This window comes from Plodia interpunctella, chromosome 7 (assembly GCF_027563975.2).
Source record: "Plodia interpunctella isolate USDA-ARS_2022_Savannah chromosome 7, ilPloInte3.2, whole genome shotgun sequence".
NCBI lineage: Eukaryota > Metazoa > Arthropoda > Insecta > Lepidoptera > Pyralidae > Plodia > Plodia interpunctella.
The window spans coordinates 7,603,744-7,620,128 of NC_071300.1; the positions used below are offsets into that span (position 1 = coordinate 7,603,744).

Sequence of the window (16,385 nt, forward strand, 5' to 3'; positions counted from 1 at the left end):
CCATATGCGTACATTGACCAACCTCCTTATAATGCAACAACAGTCAATTTCACTCTTAAAACGCATGCGTGACACTACGCAAGAGTGTCTCAATGCCATTAAAAATTTAGGAGTCGTTGTTTATTTGCTTACTCAAAAATTAGATACAGCTTCCTTTACTGATTACATAGAATCAGGAGTCCATACGATCGATTGAAAACTGTGAATAAATTAAATTTATGTCCTAATTGCATTTGTAAGGAAAACTCGACATCTTTACCTATTGCGTAACAAACGCAACTAGGTTGGATTTTGAGTGGTAATTCTAAAGTTTTTCAATGTAACGTAGTCTTGAATGATCTAGAGGAAATCAAGCAGTTCTGGGAAATAGAGGATGTGTCGGAGCCATCCGAGTTATCAGTTGAGGACAAGCAGTATGTTGTATTTTATCAAAATACCACTATCAGACGAGAAGACGGCAGATACCGACAGGTCCGTCTCCCTCTAAAACCGAACTATCAGGATAGATTAGGGCAATCCAAAAATAAGTCGCAATTCTATAAGTTAGAGTGTAAACTTATCAAAAACCCACCATTAGCGAAACAATACTTGGAATTCATAAATTATTGCGATTGTAAATCAAGCCTAAAGTGTTATCTGCCGCACAGTGCCGTCATACGTGAGAATTCTACAACAAAATTAAGAGTTAGTAAGACATCTACATCAGAATCTCTTAATGACGTTTTATGTCGCGGTCAAAACTTACAGCAGGATTTGCAATGTCTCATTGTCAAATGGAGGCAGTATCAGTACGCAATGACAGGCGACATAGAACGGATGTTTCAGCAAATATGGGTTCATCCGGAAGATAGAAATCTCCAAATGTTATTTTGGCGAGATTCTCCGAGCAAAAGAGTAGAGGAGTACAAACTCGCCACCGTTATTTACGGAATCAAGTCATCACCGTTTCTCGCTATGATGACACTTAAAAAATTAGCCCAGGATGAAAAACTTAATTTTCAAAATAGTTCAGCCAAAAATAGATTTTAAACAAGTAGAATCAACTAAGGCGCTAGGGTTAGGTTGGAATCCGCATCAAGATTGTTTTATTTTCGAATCAAAATTAGAATTTTCCTCAGAGCATACCAAGAGGGCTCTTTTATAAGATATATCAAAAATTTTTGATCCTCTTGGCTGGCTCTCCCCGTTAACCACTACGCTTAAAATATTATTTCAAGAGATTTGGAAATCTAATATTCAATGGGACGTTAAAATAAAACAAGAGATTAGTATAATTAGTGAATTTTGTTTACTTAGATGGCTACAAACTCTACACAATGATCAGATCGAGTTACATGGCTTTTGTGACGCGAGCACTAAAGCATATGGATGTGTCATTTATTGTAAGGTGAATAAGGTTCACAATACATCAGTAACATTAGTAGCAGGACAAACGAAGTTAGTTCCAATTTCCAAAAACTTTTCCAAAAACTGTTCCCTCCCGCGTTTAGAGTTGTGCGGGGCAGTTTTACTAGCAAAATTAATGTCTAAAATAATGAAATGTTTAGCAAGTTACGACACAAAGATTTACTGTTGGGTCGATTAGATGGTCGTTTTAGGTTGGCTCAATGGAGAGGTAGGGAAATGGAAGCCTTTCGTAGAGAATCGCGTAAGACAAGTTACCGATTCTGTAGCGGCTAGTAACTGACGTTATATTGCGTCGAAAGAAAATCGAGGAGACTGTGCTAGCCGTGGCCTTGGCCAGCGGCAACAATGCTACTAAAAAACGCCTACGCTTCTGCGTTAAATGTAGAAAGCATGAGCTCCAACTACAACATCAATTAAATAAATGGTACGTAGAACCCTTCACGTGAAGGGCATTTTTTAATTGCGGTGTCGATTTTACAGGCCAAGTGATCGTAAAAGCCAGCAAGGGCCGAGGAATCAAATCCTCTAAAGGTTACGTGGCAGTTTTCGTGTGTATGGCTACGAAAGTCATACACCTTGAACTTGTCTCAGACTTGACGACATCCGCCTTTATCGCCGCTTTGCGTAGGATGGGCGCCCGTAGAGGGGTGCCAGGGAATTTGTACTGCGATCAGGGTAGGAACTTTGTAGGAGCAAATCGAGTATTAAGGGAAGAATTAAAGTTAATAGAGCAAACATTTAATGACGAATTTTTATTAAATGAGATAGCCAGTATGAGTATCAAATTTAATTTAAACGTACCGTCTTGGCCTTCAGCAGGAGGTATTTGGGAGAGTTGCGTGAAAAGCCTGAAATATCATTTGAAAAGGGTAGTAGGCGACCAACACCTGACTTTTGAAGAGTATACCACCCTCGTGAGTCAGCTTGAAGCTTGCCTCAATTCGCGCCCGCTCTGCCCACTCAAAGAGGACCCGGACGATCTTAACTTTTTAAAGCCATCTCATTTTTTGTCTAGCGGTCCGTTCGAAAAAGATCTAAGAACTAGATGGTATCTCGTACACACAATTTACCGGGACATATGGCGTCGTTGGCGCGACAAGTACTTAACTCAACTTACCGTGAGAAGCAAGTGGAGAAAGTCTCAGCCAAATATCAAGATCGACGATATTGTCATCATCAAGGATGACAACCTACCGCCTGGTAAATGGTCCATGGGTCGCGTCGTAGAAGTCCATCCCGGGAAGGATGGCTACGTGCGAGCAGTAACCCTAAAAACTAAAAACGGTTTGATGCAGCGCCCTATAGTAAAACTATCCATTCTACCTGTGCATCAAGAGCAGGAGTCTGACGTTAATCAAGAATCAGATATAAGACAGCAAAGCAGTACTCCTAATACTTCAATTAAAAAATCGTTCAGTCTCACAAACAGCTATAACTTTGTTATTGTTTTTCATAACTTTACCAAGTGCCTTATGCGCCTATAATATAACATCGCTAAAGGAAAACAGTCTCTATTTCGATCGCTTAAGAGACATGCATGTGATCCGAGATGAATGGACATTGGTCGTATATTACGATACTAAACTTTATCAAATAGGCAATGAGGCTCTACATAAATATATTCAATACTTAGATTGTTTGTGCAAAGAAATTGAGTCGTTATCACACTGTGAAGGAATCCTCTTACAGTTGCGTCACGAGTACAGCGAACTAGAGTACTATAATGATATACTTATGAATCATCATAGCAAGCAAGTTATTCGTAAACGCCGAGGTTTGATAAATGGGATCGGGAATATTGCAAACAGTTTATTTGGAGTTTTGGATGACCGTTTTGCTCAGAAATATGAACAAGATATTTCTCTTATTAAAAGTTATATTAAACATTCGGCAATTTTTTGGAAAAACCAGACTTCAGTAGTTGAAGCTGAATTTAATTTATTAAAACGCACCGAAGCTGTAAAAACAAATTTGGTGAAATAAAAACAAATTTTCTTAACCTTTCTCATCTTAACTACTTCTTAGCTACTTCATTGATTACTAATAATCTTTTATTTGGGTTGAAAAATGTACAGCAAACTCTTTTAGACGCTGTTACTAACGTTTATAATGGCAAAATCAGTTTCCATCTGCTCACTCCGGATCAACTGAGGAATGAGATAGGAGTGATATCAGAACAACTTTCCAAAGATCTATCACTACCAGTTAAGAAGTCCAACAGCTTATCAGATATATATAATTTGTTACAAGTCCGCGCAAGAGTGACTGAGAGATATGTTATTTTTGAGATTAAGGTTCCTCTCATCGATGACGTAGAGTATGAAATATCAAGAGTGATCCCGATTCCCCGTGTGACCAGCAACGGCAACCAGATATCAGTTTCACCCGTGTCTCAATTTGTCGCTGTCAGCCTTCGACATGACTCATTTATTATAATGACAGAAATGGAGTTGAGTTCTTGTCTACAGCATGGCAATTTGAATCTATGTCGTCTCCAAAACCCAGTAAATATTATCAAGGATGGACAAAGCTTCTGTGAAATTCTGTCCAAATCAAGGGATTGCAAGACGGTCGTGGAATCGTGCAAGAACCGATGGATAGAACTTCATAGCATAATACCTATTTCTTCTTTGTCTGTGAGTCTTATCAGCTGAAACTTGTCTGTGTTGATAAAATTACATTGGTATCTATAAACTTGTCTGGAATATTTCGCATCAATCAAGGATGCACTATTAAATTCTCCGATTCTATTGTCTTTTCTCATCGACAGGAGTTCACAAATCTTTACCTTCCGAACAATCTGAGAACACTGTTGTTCTCAGAACGAAGCACCACCGACAACTACAAGTAGTGTTCAGTGTCGTGATACGTTTTTAAAACGAGCCCGTACTCTTCCTAATGTGCATAGTGCGCGTGTGTTAACGAGAGATCAAGGGTCGTCCCATCAGCCACCCAGACGATAGCGTTTAGGCAAGTGTAGGACAATACGAAAAATGGACAAAATTATTTAGATTTAAAGTTTAGTTTCTTATCTTCTCGTATCATTTTTTGTATCAATACTAACCAAAAATGTTTCATTGAATCTTGTATCACTACTAACCCCATTTTTCCCGCCCGGGAATATGTACGGGCAACCCGTACCTACAATATACCTAGGTGGCAAAATTCAGTTCCCATCGTACGGCCAGCAAGCGCGCCGCGTTCTCATATAACCCATCATTACTTATTAATAATTTTATCAATAATATATTTTTACACGTTTTCCCATATCAGTGACTTTCATATATCAGAAACTTATTTACGGCTAGAATCCGTACAGATATACTTTCGCATTTCTAATATATGTAGGTAGATTTATGTTAGAATCTAGTCTAGAAATCTGGTCAGATCGAAGAAGTAGAAGTCGTAATCTAGAAATAAATTCAAAAGTTTGGATATTAATGTGCAAGGATGTTTCTTACTCAATCTACTGGGCAGATTAAGGTGAAATTTGGCACACGGTAGAATATATCTTGCATATAGGATACATATTATCCTAAATTTCCCCAATTGGCGTTCTTCAAAGGAGCATATTAAGACCAACGTTATTCATAATATACTTACGTCAATGCGTTTGCCTGTTACATATTCAACATTGCGAAGAAACAATAACAATAGTAACATTCATTGGTGACGCTGAAGACGACCCACTTATTAATATTATGAACTATTTGGCGTGCCTCAAGGTAACATACTAGGACCAACATTAATCACAATAAGTATCTATAAATTCAGAAGAAACAATGAGAATACCCACCTTCGTTGGTGGCGCTGTAGGCGACCCACTTGTAGAACATCATGAAGACCATGTACGCGAACAGCAGACAAAGGAACACCATTTGGGGTAAGAATTCCAGGAAGATCGAGTAGCGGCGACGGAAGAAGCTGCAATGTTGATGTTACATTATAATCTTATCCTATTTTTACTGAGATGATGTAATGTAAAGTGAGATATGAGAATATACTTTCATTAGTGTAGAAAAATAATACTTACTTGAAGTTGACGACACTCATGCAGACACCGAAGATCATGTGTACGACACCGAAAATGATGGACAGCTTCATTTTGTACGAGTTCAAGAAGATGATTTTGTTGTCAGCCGTCTGAAACAGATACACATTATTTTAAATAAATTTATCAATATTAAATTAGTTATGGCAATTTCTCGCAAAACTGAGTTTTGTATGGACGGTATTGACTTATAGTAAATACCGTGATCTCTGTCTAAATCGGAATTTTGAATGTTTATCTTTCTTATTAGAAAGCTAATAGTATTGTCTATAAATTACGAAGGAACATGTTTCAAACGAAATATAAAAGAGAAATCCGAATCAGATGTATAATTTTTTTCGTCTCTCATGTTCGGTAAGTAGGTCCTTATCACCCCCAAATGGGGCTTGTAAGTGACCAATTAGCACTCTAGGGTAATAACCTAACTAGAAAAGCCCTAGGGCGGTAAGAAATTAAAAAAAAAACACTTCACTCTTTCAAAAAGTTCGCGTACATCTACTGGCAATAGACATCATGCATTCAGCTCAATGACCAAAGAGGTCGCCTCGCTTCGTTTAAATATCTCGGGCTACAATTGATGCCTTACAGCCCTTGGCTACTAATCTACTATTTTTCTACTTTTTTATTAAAAATCTATTTACCTGCCAAATAGGATCGACGCCGATGAAGTAAGGTTCACCCGAATAAGCGTCCTTGGGGTCCAACGTGAGAGCGGTGTTATGTTCCAATGTCTCATTGTCGTACGGGATGTGCCACGAACTTCCGAAAATATTCATCGACTTCGAGAATATGTCATTGTACATCACTCCAGTATACATGGAGAAGCAGCCCATGAGGAGAATGATGTAGCGACCGGCGAAGAATATGTTCCAGATTTCGTTGTTCGATTTTTTTGCGGCGAGGGAGACTTCTTTGCAGACCATCCACCCGCCGAAGAGCGCCATGATGGCGCCGTGGCCTAAGTCTCCGAACATCACGGCGAACAGGAAGGGGAAAGTTATGATGGTGTACAGGGCTAGAAAATTTAAAATATATATTAGCAGACGATTACTAGGATTTAAAATGTTGAACATAGATGGCGCTGGTATAGTTTCTACTTACCGGGGTTGGCCTCCCTGTAAGAAGCGACTCCGTAGGCGTCGATGAGGTTCTGGAAGCCTCGAGTAAAGCGGTTGGTGCGGTTGAAGGTGGGCGGCTCCTCGTCTGTGGCGATGCAGTTCAGGAACGACGGGATAGAACTGCCACACGCGTTCTACAGAATCAATAATAGTACATTATACACCAAGGTTGTAAAGCGAAGCATTTTAGACGTGGCGCAACCGGCCGCCCGTGCTTTAGGCGAGGGTGGATTTTTACGTCTAGTGCAAAATGTCGCTTTACTATCGAGTGTATACATACTTTATTAACATACATACATAATAAAAAACAGGTACAGTTAAAACCTTGAAACTCATGTGCGCAAATTTTGAAAAAGCAATCTAATATTCGTTGATGCAAGTACGCGCCTGTTAATATTGACCAATTCAATTACTGACGAGCTGATCAGACGAAGATTTTACTTTTTGTCGTCAACCCTCTTTGGCAATGCTATTGTTGCCTATTAGCTGTCGAGGCTGTTTATTCTTTAGTCCATTTGACATGCACACATAAATGGAGCGTTTCTATTCTAGGGCGGAAACCGCACGCCACGAGACTTACTTACCGATCCATCAGCTAAGGCCTTTTGCACATTGGGCAGATCGGCAGTAGGCACCCAGCATTCACCGATAAGGCACTTCTTGGTGACGTCCATGTTGAAAAGATTTAGAGTGTGGTAGATGGCCTTCATCTTGCGCACCATGATGGACCAGCTGGCCAACTCTTTGGCCACGCTGGCCAAAACGCGTTGTCGGTGGTCGCGGGTTTGATTCAAGACCTGCGCAAAAGAATGACGTCAGTAAATATAAATATGAAGTAAGTATAGTGTTCAAAATGTGATAAAAATTCTGCTATTATGTGATGAAAATTCTAATACTAGTGGAGCGTCAGCTAGTAAACGATAGGATAGTATTTTTTCAAAAAACCATCTTCCTGGTGCTCTATGAGGTTGAAATTTTGTATGAAAAAAAAAAAAACTTTTTTTTCAGTAAACCAGTATTGTATGTCAAGAAAGTGCAGAAAATCCATGATGGCGCTGTCTCCTGTTGGCCGGAAACACTGGGTGTTTATCAACCAATCTTGACTATTTCATTTGGTATTGCAATGACAAAAAATGTAGTTCATTAAAAATCCGCTTTCTTCACTTTCTTGACAGACTGTATGTAATAATATAGATCTTTTCTCACCATATTAAGGTCTTCGAGCCTAGTCCGGACGCCTTTGACCATGTCCTGTCGTTCAGCGTTGGAGGGTGGACACGGGTACAGGGACGCGTGGAACCCGGTACACACTTTCTTGATGCGCGACTTCAGTTGTTCACCTTGGAAGAACGCTACGAATACTGTCTTATATATCTCGTTGCCCTGTAAATACAAATGTGGAAGTTTTTTATCCCCTTAAGGGTTGAATTTCCAAAACAAATAATTTGATTTAATCGGCTCTTTTGTTTTATATTTTCATTTTTATATTAACTGTAAGTCCTAAATATATAGTAATAAATAAATAAACATCCTTTATTAGTGCTCACAGATCATTTTATCCTATGTATTTCTAATACATACATCTCTTGTACGAGCGAATCGGAAGATATAACGGGGTCTACAGCTATCTCTGTCTACGTTTACTTAGACTCATTTTGTCAAGTAGGCATTCGCTCTCTTAATCGGACACTCTACGCACATCTCTTTCTTGCACGAGCGAAACGGAAGATATGACGGGGTCACCAACTTAGACTCACTCTCTCATAAGAGTTCAGTCTGTCAGTGAGACAGTGAGACAGTGAGACAGTGACACACTCACGCTGACAGGGTCCTCCAAAGGCTTGTCGAGCTCCGCGCGGCGCAGGAACACGTTCCCGCGGGAGATGCGCCACAGCATGCGCTCGAAGGCGGGCACTCGCTCGCGCTGCACCACGCCCGCCACGAACCCCAGTCGGCCGCGTGTCGCCGCTTGCTGCCCTTGCTGGCCCTGCTGGCCCGTCTCGTCCGATATCAGGGACCTTAAATGTTAATATATATCAAAGAATCACCCAGATTGAGTTAGCCTCAAATTATGTACAAGACTTGTGCTACACGAAATAAATTAATAAATTACAATACTATGGAATATATCCACATTGGATGGAATATATATAAACAGAATTGTGAAAAACCTTATTTTCATCACTCTCTCATTTTCGTGTGTTCCTGTTTGCATTCGGAGCTGTGAAGCCGCGAAGCCCGAGGCCAAGGTAAAACGTAAACTTTACAATTTTGAAGATGCAGCTTCCTTGGGAATGCTCTTGTTGTATATCATTTGACAAGGCTATGTGTCCCTTAGTCGCCTCGTATTTCATTTAGGGGAGGAAATGGAGTGTCCCTTCCTATTCTAGGGAGGGACTATACGCCCTGTACGGATAAAATTTAACTGTAATAATACTGACTTGGTGAGGGAGTCCATTCCGAACTCTTCCTGCGCGCTGAAGAAGGCTTCAGTCTTCTCAAGCACGTGGCGAAGCTCCGTGAGCTCCAAGTAGTTCTGTTTCAAGTTAACTGCGTTGTGCGAAAGCTCGAGGATTTCATTATCTGTCTTCTCTAAGTGTGCCTAAAATAATAAAATGTTTTTTATATTGATGTCACCATATAATGTGACACATCCATTGATGTCATAACATAATATCTAACCACGTTGGAGAAGAAGTTTCGCTTCCAATTTAAAAGAAATGATAAATGGAGTACTAAGTCTCAGTATCAAGATTTACTGTAGCTTGATGAGTTATTATAATAAAATTTACGCAAAAAAGTGACCAATTATATTTAATTTACCAGCCGTAGATCATGATACAACAGTCTCTGCATATATGGGTACCTCTTATATATTCCAACAGTGCTTGAATTCTTGTGGAACTTGCATCCAGAAGGATGATTACAGGAGACAATGTAATTACAGGGTAGGTACTGGGGCAAAGACCTTAGGTCATAAAGCTGACAAGGCGCCACAGCCCTGATGTTATAGCACTGCTGTGACCACTTCCTATTGACAAACGCCATAATATCAAAACGGCATATAAGCAAAACATTCGTAAAATGACCTAAATCAGGTGAGCCCATGTCTGTTTAGTACGATAATATATATATATATACATATATATACTTGTTTTTATATTCTCACCTCAAGGTCGATGATTTCCCTGGGGTTGGGCGCGCGCGGCGCTTCCTTGACCGGCGGGACACTGACGCCATCTTTGTGCACCTCGGCCTCGATGTACCGAAGCTTGCGCTCCATCTCGTCACAGCGACGGACTTCATTGACGAATTTACGCTGGAAAGCGTTCACTTCTGCATTCAACTGGAAGAAAAAAATAGGTACCAATTCAATGTGTGACAAAACTGTTTTATATTTAGGCAAAGATCATTTTTTTTACTATAAAACGGTATAAATACAATAACCTAAGAGATAATTAAATATTTCAAAAATAAGATATGGAATAATAAAATATTTTAACAAAACCTAGATGGATACGTAAAAAGCGATAAAAAAATGTTGTAAAATAATCAAGCCGCGGAAAAACCAAGTAAATGGTCGGAGTTTCACCATTTACATTTACAATGCTAAAGTAATTTCAAATATGGTTTAACAATGATTAAAGCAACATAAAGCTCAAAATAAAGATTAGCAAAATTACTTTTTAATCTACTTAAGTGCTTTAAATTATGGATAACAAATGTATAACGACCAAATAATGTCTGAGTTTTACGATTCGAAAGTTTAACTAAAATATTACCACAGTATAGTTTCGTATCCCTTTTGAGATAGACAAAGCCAAGAGAGATATGCAGTTAGTAATTTCCTTTGATTGACTTCTACAATCTTCGCGGCAGCTGGCCGAACACACTTTTTCCTCACGGGATGCAAGTGGTAGTATATGAAAACCATAGATATTGTACATAGGTAGGTGTCTACCTATTATGATTAAACCTAATATGAATAATAAAAATGTGTTTATTTCGTTCAACTAACAAGTGTACAAATATATACTTTGTAAGGACCATCTAATCACTAATGCGTGTTACTAATACCGCTAATACACACCGACTAACTAATTACAACAGATAATAAATATGTTTCAACTTGTGCCGTTAGTAACTTACAGATAAAACAAAATTAATATGTAAAATGTCAGGTCCATGTTATACAACGTACCTAAGCACTCATTTTGCATAAATTACTAAAAAGCAAATAACTTTTAAAATACATTCCTGCATTGTGTGTTTTAAATACACGGCGAGAATCGTAACTACACGTAAATAAACAATACAAAAGTACTTTCCAATTTTGATTCCTTTATTATTATGGTTTAACAAGCTGCGCCCCGGGGCTTTGCTTTCATGGTTATTTAGGGATAAAATCAGGTTATATTCTACCCGTGTACAAAATTTCATTATAAACCGCTCAGTAGATTTTTCGTGAAAGGGTAGATACATATACATGCAATAATCACTAACTTAATTTAGGTCATAATAACTTTGTTAATATTTTTATTTTTCATATGACGAACATGTAAATATTAATACACATTACCTAGTTCTTTATTTGTTAAATACAAATATTGTATGTTATTAGTAGCAATTATATTTTTATTGCTTATAGTTACTAGCTGTTTACCCCACGGAGTACGTATTTAACCGCAATTTGGTCAGCGTTGAATACTTAGTTCTAACTGCATAATTATATTATGCCAGATACCTACTAATTTCTAGGACCAATATTGTTGTGTGATAGCCCATTAACCCTTCGATCCTAGTCCTAGAGATAATAAAAACAATTGAACAACAATATCGTCTTTTCAACATTATTTTCATATAATCTTTTACCTCTACATAGTTTTTGAGGGTTGATTTTAGGAAAAAGAAGCCTATGTTTGAACGGGGATCTTTAACTAGTGACATGCATACCAAATTTCATCAAAATCAGTCCAGCGATTTAGTTTTATATGTTTATTAAATATGGATTAATAAGCGGAAAGGTCGTGAACCAACAGTAAAAGTATAATATTATATTATCGAAGCTACAAGATTCACTTATACGACAATTGCATCAACTGACCAGAGACTACAGTCAACAGCACATCAACCTACCCAAATTCATTGCAAACTCGCCGTTATTACCGCGTCGTAGAGATTCATGCAGGGTAACTTTATGTGCTGTTGACTTTACCAGGTATATGAGTGCTGGAGATGGAAAGGATCCAAATCGAGAAGTACGGTAAGGTGGCAGTAGTAGCAGGTTCCTAAGAGTTAACCTACTAATCTAAAAAAGAGCCACAATGTAATGTACATTGTGGCTCTTTTTTAGATCATAAATATATGAGTTGGCAACCAATACAATGCCTTGCCTACAGAAAAGTTATGCAACCACAGTTGTGAAATTGATGTGGGCTAGGAACAACCGTCGAGACGAGTCGAACCGGTTGTACGGGGCGTGCCAGGACGTTTTTATGACCAAAATGAGCCATGTCCAGGGTCGCCAGGTGTTCGGTTTTCTTATATTCCACCGAACAGTTCGGTATTTTAGCACTGTGTTTGGTATTCGGTATGACAGGAATACCAAACACTATCGCCGATTTCAGACAAATGCCGATGAATTAATCGAATTAATAAAATCTAATGAAGTTTACTTCTTCTTACTTCTTCTTATTTATTTTAAAACATTTATCTGAGCATGTTCTCTGCGATTATTCTCTCTCTCTCTCATCGTCTGGTGTTTCCAATTTCTTTTGAGATTGTGATGCCAAGTGCTCTACTTAAAAAAATAATCTTAAAACGTTGAGCTTACTCGGCCCAAGGAATCCTTCTTGGGAATGCTACTGTTGTCTTTTAGCAGCCAAAGCTATGAGTCCCTTAGTCTTCTCGAACGACTTCTACAAGACATAGAATGTCCTACCTATTCTCCGACATATAGGACAGATCCACATGCCATAACGCCACACGCTCTTCGCGGTTTCTTTCATGGCTATGACAACCCACAGCACGACGTCTGCTAAAAAAACTTTATAATATTGATGATACGTCTGAGATTTTGCGACCCGTTTGCCTAATTAGGTCGATCCTCATTCGGAATGCTGTTGCTGCTTAACAGCTATCAAGTTCATTTAACCCTTAATCGTCTCATACGACATTCACCTGTACGTAAGTACATCCACCTGTATGTAAGTCCTATTCTAAGGCGAGAGAACCATGCATACACACAACTATGCAAAACTTCATGCATCGTTAAAATTTATGAATATTTAAACAGTCTAGTGTTAAAACTAGACCCATTACGTTCGTCAGATTCGTTCATGTTTAAATTAAATATTGCTTAGGCGATATGGTTCAAGTTTTTATGTAATTTTTTAACCTGGGATTTTACGCTCGTCGGAACATTGTATCCATTCGTAGCATTAAAGAGATAAACATATTTAACATTATGACATCAATAAATATTGAGAAATAATTAGCCGAATAATGAATGGGTAAAAAAGAACTAGACGAAATAACGCATAGGTCACTTGTCAATGCACATACATGAACATTGCTTGCCTTGCGTTGAATATAATTCTCTTTTAAACTAGAAATTGACCTTGAACAGGTTTCAAGGTACGTGCAGCTCACTGTAAGCTAGATAACCTTCAATTCGGCATGCCAGGCCAAGTTCACTGGATATAAACACTTTAGACCTCGTTCGCACGAGAGTTAAATAAGCTTTCAACATTGACGCATTGAAAACGCTTTCCACACATATTATTATGTATAAATGACATATTATTCAACATTCAACCTGCTGTCCAACGCTCACCGCTCAATCCATACTAATATTATACTGATTTGTATTATTTGTTTCTTGTGTAACATGAATAAACTCAATAACCACTGGACCGATTTTGATGAAACCTTCAGCATAGCACAGAGACGAAACCTTCAGGAATAACATAGGCTACTTTTTTTATTATGATATAGGCTATTTTATGGTTTTACCCAAGCAGACTCTAGAACCTCTAATATATGTACCTACGATAAAAATGCGCTAACGGGTGAACAATTACATGGTATTTTCATCAAGTCGTATTTTCCATAGCAAAACTTTTTTAACAGCGCAAAGCGCTCGTGCGGATGAGTCATTGCAAAAAAATAAAGGGGAAAAGTCGCCACTGTTTACAGGGCCACCGGATAATAAGAAATGAAACAACATTAATTTAAAAACACAGTGAATAAATTCAAATTGAACAAAATCTAAGTGACTCTTCATTAAGAATATTAATATTAACTTATATCCTCACGAAGTGAGTTACATATAAATATGGAGTCATAACTGAGCACAAACCGTTTTAACTAATCCAATGTATTTTAACTATCACCTGTAATGATTTGCTTTTATAGGGTACGATAGGGCTTGCTTATGTCTATAGCTAAAAAGTACTTTAAAAGGAAGATTTCTTCCATTTTAAATGAAATAACATAAACATTGACAGAAAATCTCTTAACTAATTCCAGGTTTCTGCTATTAGATATGGGTTTCTAAACCGTAAAATCAAATTAGTTACACCTTTGTTTGTGCAGGCTTAGGAATTCATTTGAAGAGCATGTCAAATGCCACATTGTAACGTAACATATGAAATACTTAGTAACTGACGTTGTGCGTGACTCTCTTTAAAACAAAGGCGTGCTTAATATCCTGACGTTTAAAACGTTTTCCTTAAATAATCACTTACATATGAATGCGACTGTGTATGTTAAGGTATGGAACAGGCTTTAAATTTGGAAGTGAAAAATCTAGCAAACAGAACAAAAACTTCGCGCTCTCCGCCACAGTAATCGGATATTTATATTTTTTTGAAATCTCTCCTAATTTGTCTAATTATTTTGTATTCCATAGTTTAATACTTTGAAACGGATATATTTATCAACGAAGTTGGCGTGTTTGATATTGCATTTTTTATGTGTTGTTCTAGGTATCTTTATATCTATGTTTATTTATATTAAAAAAATTGTAATCCCTTCTGGCATAATAGGGACCAACACTGTTTGAATGAGTTTCTTTCGGCATTTCTTCTCAGTATTGGTCTTTCCGAAATGCTAGTAGTTTGTAGCTTTGGTAAATATCATTTAATTTTCTAAATTAAATGATATTTACCAAAGCTATGACGTGAAAAATTGCCTGTGAAGGCCTAATTTCTGAATAAATGATTTGATTTTGATTTATGTCGTCGCCTGGTAGATGAAATCTTTAAGAACTTGCGTCTCCGGCTGAACTTCCTCCTCCTGTCTTCTAAACATCGAACTACCACACTTGTGTTATTGAGTAAGAGAGAGAGTAAAGCAGTACTCACGTCTCTAAACTGCACCGTGCCAGCCTCGCCGAGCTCCGAGACGGAGGTATAGGCCGCCTCCGGCTGTATGAAGAGCTGGCACAAGGCCATCTCCTCGCTTCTGAACATCGCCCCCATCCTGTTTCCACTCTATGTGTGCGTCGTTCTGAAAAATAGGAAATATTTGCTATGAATACAAAATTTACAATTGGATAATTTATAAATTACAAAATGGATAATTTATTGTGAAAAATATGATATAAGTATAGGTATACATATGGTTTCCATTTTTGCCGTTTGCGAACCGTTACCGAACCCTAATACCGCTCCCATAGATAAAATTAATATATATTTATTTTATCTATGGCCGCTCCACACTATCGTTGAACGCTAACGCGAATGCATGAACGTTGACACGTACGATTGTTTTTATTTACCACAATAAAAAGGACCAGTAATATTTTTTGCAAGTAAAAAAGTTCGGCGAAGTATTCAGCGATAGTGTGGAGCCGGCATAAAAAATCTCAAAGGAAAGAACAAATACATTTAGTGCTTCAAACACATTTACATGAATAAAGGTGTTCTTTAGACACCTACCAGCCTGCAATTCGTTTGTTCCAAATTTGTATTCAGAGACGTATATAAAACAAGGAAAACTAGCGCACCGCAAACTGATTCTCCTCGCTACAAACATTATAATAGGTAAGTACTACAAATTAGAACCACGTGTTAGTATCATACCTAATATAATAAAGATATACCTAAGGTATGCACTTGATACTAATTATCAGCAATTTACAAACAATTAATAAATAATTACCACAGCACAGGAAAATTTGATTAGTGTTAGGTGCGAGCGTGACGGAGGGATATTTTCTAGTAAATACTTACATGACAGAACTGTTTCTTTTGTAAAATGTTCTGTGTAAATCTGTACTTCCGTAACAACGTGCTTATGTAACTAATATAATAAAGCTGAATCATTTAATCATGGTAATCTTTGGAGATACCAGTCGGATTTTAAATATACTTGAGCCATATTCAAGAAGAGGGATGTGGTTATTCCGCATCCTGAATTCTTACACAAGTGAATCCGCGAACTACAGCTAATTTATAACATCATTGCATCGCCAAATATTGCATTGAACAAATAAAATTTCTACTCATTAAATTCTATTAGGCCACCCTGGCCTTGTCATGGTCTTGTTCACGATCATAAAGCATTGTCCCCACCAATGGCTACCTCGTCCATATCAATTTTACACATCTGTCAATACAATAATTATAATAACAATTCATTGGTCACATCTGGACCTACTTCCAGTGCGAGACAAGGCTAAGAAAATGATTGCAAAACTTATCACTACGTGTGATGTCATTGAGCTGCACTTTATAACATGCTAACCTATTTATGATTGACAAATTAGTCACGAATGTCAGGCACCTATTCAATTTCTGTGAGTA

The 16,385-nt window shown here is 37.8% G+C and overlaps 1 protein-coding gene across 2 annotated transcripts in view; it reads right to left on the reverse strand.

Annotated features, from left to right (window-relative positions):
* Vha100-2 (Vacuolar H[+] ATPase 100kD subunit 2) overlaps window positions 1-16,385 on the reverse strand; it is a 28,506-nt gene that overhangs the window by 3,936 nt on the left and 8,185 nt on the right. For both annotated transcript variants that reach the window (XM_053748246.1, XM_053748247.1), the window contains exons 2-11: window positions 14,943-15,087; window positions 9,746-9,922; window positions 9,018-9,178; window positions 8,396-8,594; window positions 7,783-7,959; window positions 7,161-7,373; window positions 6,560-6,710; window positions 6,100-6,473; window positions 5,441-5,550; window positions 5,204-5,331 (exon numbers count right to left, since the gene is read on the reverse strand). In XM_053748246.1, coding sequence (XP_053604221.1) covers window positions 5,204-5,331; window positions 5,441-5,550; window positions 6,100-6,473; window positions 6,560-6,710; window positions 7,161-7,373; window positions 7,783-7,959; window positions 8,396-8,594; window positions 9,018-9,178; window positions 9,746-9,922; window positions 14,943-15,059 — 1,807 coding nt within the window. In that variant the 5' untranslated portion in view covers window positions 15,060-15,087. The remainder of the gene's footprint in view (window positions 1-5,203; window positions 5,332-5,440; window positions 5,551-6,099; window positions 6,474-6,559; window positions 6,711-7,160; window positions 7,374-7,782; window positions 7,960-8,395; window positions 8,595-9,017; window positions 9,179-9,745; window positions 9,923-14,942; window positions 15,088-16,385) is intronic.